At 41.8% G+C, this 6,000-nt stretch overlaps 1 protein-coding gene across 2 annotated transcripts in view; it reads left to right on the top strand.

The window, feature by feature from the left end:
- Positions 1-342: 342 nt before the first annotated feature.
- pdcd6ip (programmed cell death 6 interacting protein) overlaps positions 343-6,000 on the top strand; it is a 29,329-nt gene continuing 23,671 nt past the window's right edge. For both annotated transcript variants that reach the window (XM_055876547.1, XM_055876546.1), the window contains exon 1: positions 343-657. In XM_055876547.1, the coding sequence (XP_055732522.1) occupies positions 452-657 (206 nt within the window). In that variant the 5' untranslated portion in view covers positions 343-451. The remainder of the gene's footprint in view (positions 658-6,000) is intronic.

Raw genomic sequence — 6,000 nt, 5'->3', positions numbered from 1 at the left:
TGCTTCTTGTACTTTCGGTTTTGTACACCAGCTTCAAACAGCTGAAAATACAATATTTTTGGCTATTGAAAATATATTTCACAGCAGTTAAGATCGTACAATGATTCTCTACACTACATAACTGAAATTAGGGAAACTTTTAGAATTTTAGCCACCAAGAAATGGCGGAGCGATTTCTGCATATTGCACCTTTAAATATAAATAATCATAGACATGTCCTGTCTAAATATAGCCCTTAATGTAAGCATCCAATAACATGAAGAAAAAAATACATCGAGATATCAGAAACCTGTCTTGCCCCTGTCCAGCCCTCACTGCGTCTGCGCAGCTCGCTCTATGCGTCAACGTCTTCTGACGTTTGCACCAGAATCCAGGAAGTGAGGAGTCGCTTGTTGTTTTTGCCGATTGATAGTCCTTTCACATTTTATTTGTTACTTTTCGCGGGCCAAAAATGGCGACTTTTATTTCTGTCCCGTTAAAGAAGTCGTCTGAAGTCGAACTAGTTAAACCGCTCTCGAAATTCGTTACGGCGACATACCCAACGGGCGAGGATCAAGCTGAGTATATCCGATCCGTGGAGGAGTTGAACAAGCTGCGCAAGAGTGCTCTGGGGAGGCCGCTCGACAAACACGAAAGCTCGCTGGAAATCCTCCTGAGGTTTGAAATATTGCCGCACTGACGTAACTAGCTAACTCCAGCTAGCCACCTAACAGTTAACTAGCTATTTCACCTGTTTGGAAATGGCTAGGCTGCTAGTTAACTCCATTGCCGCACCCTGAAATTCTCGGAAGCAGTTTTTCCTTTTGAGTCATGTGTTTAACAATTTATTAGAAGTTAACGCATTGACAATCAATGTCCATGTGATGCTTACTGTAATTTCTCAATAACGATTTTCTACATGTAAAATGAACCTGCTGTCAATTAGTAAAGTAACTAGCTAGCTTGTTTAGCTAACCAGTTAACTAACTTTTATGTTAGCCAATTCCAATAAACATCAACATAAAACAGTGACAATTAAGTAATGGCTATTTCCTTGCCAGAAGTTACCGACCCTACAGTTACGCTTGTTTACAGTGGTATGCACTGTGGTCAGAACGCAATCATGGTTATATTAAGACATCATAAAGCCTGCACAGATATGGGGATGGGATATACCACTGTACTCCAAAATGTACCTTTATCCACACTGCTCCATTGAGAAGATTGAAAATGCCCTTTAGTCCTCATGCTGACTAGCAGTAGCCACTGCAGTCATTTTGCTAACTTTCATGAGGATGGAAAGGGCAGTTTTATGGGAAACAAGCAGTATTTCAATCTTCTCGATTGAGCAGTGTGGATAAAGGTAAAATGTGGATTACAGTGGCATATCCTATCCCTGCATTGAGGTACTTTTTCTGACCCTTATCTTGCGCCTGCTCCACAGTGTCTTAATGTAACCATAGTTGCGTTCAGACTACAGTGCAGATGTGTAAACAAGCGTAATGGTAGGGTATGTATCTTCTGACAGGGGTATTTCCCAGCTGGCATCCTCATGAGTCAGTTTGACCAGCCCAATATCAAATTTGAATGTGTCATTGTCAAATTTTCTAGCGTCATCAAAATCTCCACGTTTCTAGCTAGTGTTAGTTTCAGGAGGGTTACAGTGGTGCAAAGAAGTATTTAGTCAGCCACCAATTGTGCAAGTTCTCCCACTTAAAAAGATGAGAGAGGCCTGTAAATTTCATCATAGGTACACTTCAACTATGACAGACAAAATGAGAAAACAAAATCCAGAAAATCACATTGTAGGATTTTTAATTAATTTCTTTGCAAATTATGGTGGAAAATAAGTATTTGGTCACCTACAAACAAGCAAGATTTCTGGCTCTCACAGACCTGTAACTTCTTCTTTAAGAGGCTCCTCTGTCCTCCACTCGTTACCTGTATTAACGGCACCTGTTTGAACTTGTTATCAGTATAAAAGACACCTGTCCACATCCTCAAACAGTCACACTCCAGATTCCATTATGGCCAAGACCAAAGAGCTGTCAAAGGACACCAGAAACAAAATTGTAGACCTGCACCAGGCTGGGAAGACTGAATCTGCAATAGGTAAGCAGCTTGTTTTGAAGAAATCAACTGTGGGAGCAATTATTAGGAAATGGAAGACATACAAGACCACTGATAATCTCCCTCGATCTGGGGCTCCACGCAAGATCTCACCCCGTGGGGTCAAAATGATCACAAGAACGGTGAGCAAAAGTCCCAGAATCACACGGGGGGACCTAGTGAATGACCTGCAGAGAGCTGGGACCAAAGTAACAGCCTACCATCAGTAACACACTACGCCGCCAGGGACTCAAATCCTGCAGTGCCAGACGTGTCCCCCTGCTTAAGCCAGTACATGTCCAGGCCCGTCTGAAGTTTGCTAGAGAGCATTTGGATGATCCAGAGGAAGATTGGGAGAATGTCATATGGTCAGATCAAACCAAAATATAACTTTTTGGTAAAAACTCAACTCGTCGTGTTTGGAGGACAAAGAATGCTGAGTTGCATCCAAAGAACACCATACCTACTGTGAAGCATGGGGGTGGAAACATCATGCTTTGGGGCTGTTTTTCTGCAAAGGGACCAGGACGACTGATCCGTGTAAAGGAAAGAATGAATGGGGCCATGTATCGTGAGATTTTGAGTGAAAACCTCCTTCCATCAGCAAGGGCATTGAAGATGAAACGTGGCTGGGTCTTTCAGCATGACAATGATCCCAAACACACCGCCCGGGCAACGAAGGAGTGGCTTCGTAAGAAGCATTTCAAGGTCCTGGAGTGGCCTAGCCAGTCTCCAGATCTCAACTCCATTGAGTTGAAAGTCCGTGTTGCCCAGCAACAGCCCCAAAACATCACTGCTCTAGAGGAGATCTGCGTGGAGGAATGGGCCAAAATACCAGCAACAGTGTGTGAAAACCTTGTGAAGACTTACAGAAAACGTTTGACCTCTGTCATTGCCAACAAAGGGTATATAACAAAGTATTGAGAAACTTTTGTTATTGACCAAATACTTATTTTCCACCATCATTTGCAAATAAATTCATTAAAAATCCTACAATGTGATTTTCTGCATTTCTTTTTCTCATTTTGTCTGTCATAGTTGAAGTGTACCTATGATGAAAATTACAGGCCTCTCTCATCTTTTTAAGTGGGAGAACTTGCACAATTAGTGGCTGACTAAATACTTTTTTGCCCCACTGTATGTGGGGGTGGTTTCAGGATGGCTAACATTACCTCCTGTGCTATAAAGACTCAGACCTCTTGGAAGGTCCCTCACTATCGCTTCTTGATAGATACTCAACTGATCCAAGATCTAGGTGGGAGGATGCAACATACATAACTTTCAGAGTAGAAATAGGCTATGCTATATAATGTACATTTAATATAGTCTGCCTGCCTCGGAGGCATTATTCAGCTAAATCCGAGCCATCTCATCTAAAAAGAATACCCACACTGGTAGATGGTAGGAATGTTTTGCATTGAGTTCCATGGAGGAAACTGGACTGTTATTTGGTTAACAAACCTCCGCTACCCAACCAAAGAAGTGTCTCCAGTCCTGTGTGCTATCACCACACGTATCTTGGAGTGGTGAACTATTGACTTTTCTGATTTTCTATCCACAGTTTCTCCAGCCAGTCATCTATTCTATACAGTAGGCTACTAGTGATATGAGCAGGATTTAGACTTTGCTCCCCTGTATAGAATCAATTGACTAATAGTTTAGCATCGTATTGTCCACAGAGCATTATTTAATACTAGTGCATTACAATAGTTACAATAGAGCCTTGGCATCTCTGTTTGCTCTAAGGATTGTTTGCTGGAGGAACTTATTCAATGTTAGTATAGGCTTCCTAACTACAAGGTGGGATAGGGACATGCTATTGCTGGCCTACAGTATGTTAACTTTCTGGCTACGCTTTGATATACAGAGTGGGTAGATGCCTAGGAGGTGAATCTTAGCATTGTAGCCTCTTAGCTCTCAGCTCATGTACAGAGCGAGCCATGTGCCAGGTAGCTATGGCAACGGGCCTTGTATTCTATATCCCTTTCACAGCCCTGCAGACAGACTGCCATTGTGTCAGCAGCAGTAGACTAGTCACCAGCAGACCTGGCTAGGACAGAACTCTAAACGGTAAAAAATGATATTTTACATCAAATACTTGAGGTGCGCACCTTCCACTTGAACTACCCCGGTGTAATGGATCCAATGGAAATGTACCCAAAAATGCAAACTCTGTATGTACTTTGGTTCCATAGCATGACTAGGTAGTCACAACCTTGCTAATCTTAGTGTAACCATGGTAATCATTGTTTGTACCTAAAACGCTTCAGTGCACCCACCTAGCGACCGCTCTTCTCCTCCCTCTCCCTTCCTCCCTACTCTTCTACCTTCCCTCTCTCCTTATTTTCCCATTCTCACACTGCACTTCTGTAAGTACCCCTCATTCCATCCTTCCTTACAATTTCTTCATTCCCTCTCTCTGACCTGAGAGTCAACTATAGTACCAGGGTTGTGCCTCCAATTAGGTGCCTTTTGTCCGAGACGATACCAGTATCGCAATTAGGGATGCACGATATATTGGTGAACATATCGGAATCGGCTGATATTAGCTAAAAATGTCAACATCGGTATCGGCCGATGTCTAGTTTAACGCCCGATGTGCAAAACCATGTCACAGCTAACGTACCTATATAACGAAGGTACATGACGTAATGACGGCACGTAAAATTTTGCGCAACACAGCATTCCTAAACTAGCCCACAATGTCTGCTGTGTGGCTCGAGCAGTCAACAAGTCAAAATTTCAGCCAAACAACTCAAAGGCGAAATCCATTAAAGCCAAGATAATGGAATTAACTTCCCTTAATAATCAAACATTCTGTGTCGTGGGTGATGTTGGCTTTCGCCAACTGGTCGAGCACCGGTTAACAATACCAAGTGCGCTATTTTTCCGATGTTGCCCTACCGGAGTTACACAGTAATAGCGTCACTGCTATGAGCTTCACAACATACATACTATGAAACACCGTTTGGGTCTTTGCGTGTCAAAAAAGATACAGTTGCACTGTTAAAGCTGTACAAAAAAGTCAACAAACAAGCAAACACCGGCCACGAACAATGTGTTTACAATGCCGCTTTGGTAATAAAGCATAATTTGTTCGACCGCAACTTCTGGGGTAGCTAGCTTTAGCTTTGTATCTAGCTAGCACCAATACAACCAGCCTGAAATCAATAACCAGTAGGAACTGCAGCCATTTTCATTATTCTTAGCAATGATTTAGGAATCATTGTAAGTAAGTATTAGCTAGGTTGCCACTTGTTGTTCGCCTATTGAAATTTAACTTCAGTTCATGAAAATAAATAGCTAGCCAGCTACTTAACCCTGTTGCTCAAAGCTAACGTTATAAGCAGCCAGCTAGCTTCATCTGGCTAGTGAGGCTCGACCGAACTGGGTTATGTGAAGCTAGCCACAATAAGGATTAGGCACAATAGTGGAATTTGCGGTTTGCCTTCAAAATAAAAGTATGGCATTGACAGTGATGCAAATAAATACAACTAGTAGAATTATGTCATACTTTTATTTTGAAGGCTAACCGCAAAGTCCACTATTGTGCCTAATCCTTATTGTGGCTAGCTTCACAGATGGGTCCAACCACCATTAATCAAATAAGAACTGTCTTATAAATTAGGGTTATTTTAGATGATGACACCTAGCTATATAGTTAGCTAGCATAATTCTACTAGCTAGCTAACTATAGCTACTGAAACAGATTATGTTGTGTTATTTGACACGTCAAATAGTGTTAAATAGTATATTTTTTTGATACGCAAAGACCCAAACGGCGTTCCATAAAAATCCTGGTTGAGAATGAACTGACTGAACAACGAAACAGCACAGCAAGTTAGTGAAATAAATAGGTTTTGATTATGTTTTACTGGTAATGGGGACATACGTAAATGCCAACAAAATTAC

Source organism: Salvelinus fontinalis, chromosome 22 (assembly GCF_029448725.1).
Source record: "Salvelinus fontinalis isolate EN_2023a chromosome 22, ASM2944872v1, whole genome shotgun sequence".
Lineage (NCBI taxonomy): Eukaryota > Metazoa > Chordata > Actinopteri > Salmoniformes > Salmonidae > Salvelinus > Salvelinus fontinalis.
Note: the sequence above shows the minus strand (reverse complement) of the source record. Positions and strands in the feature narration are given on the sequence as shown.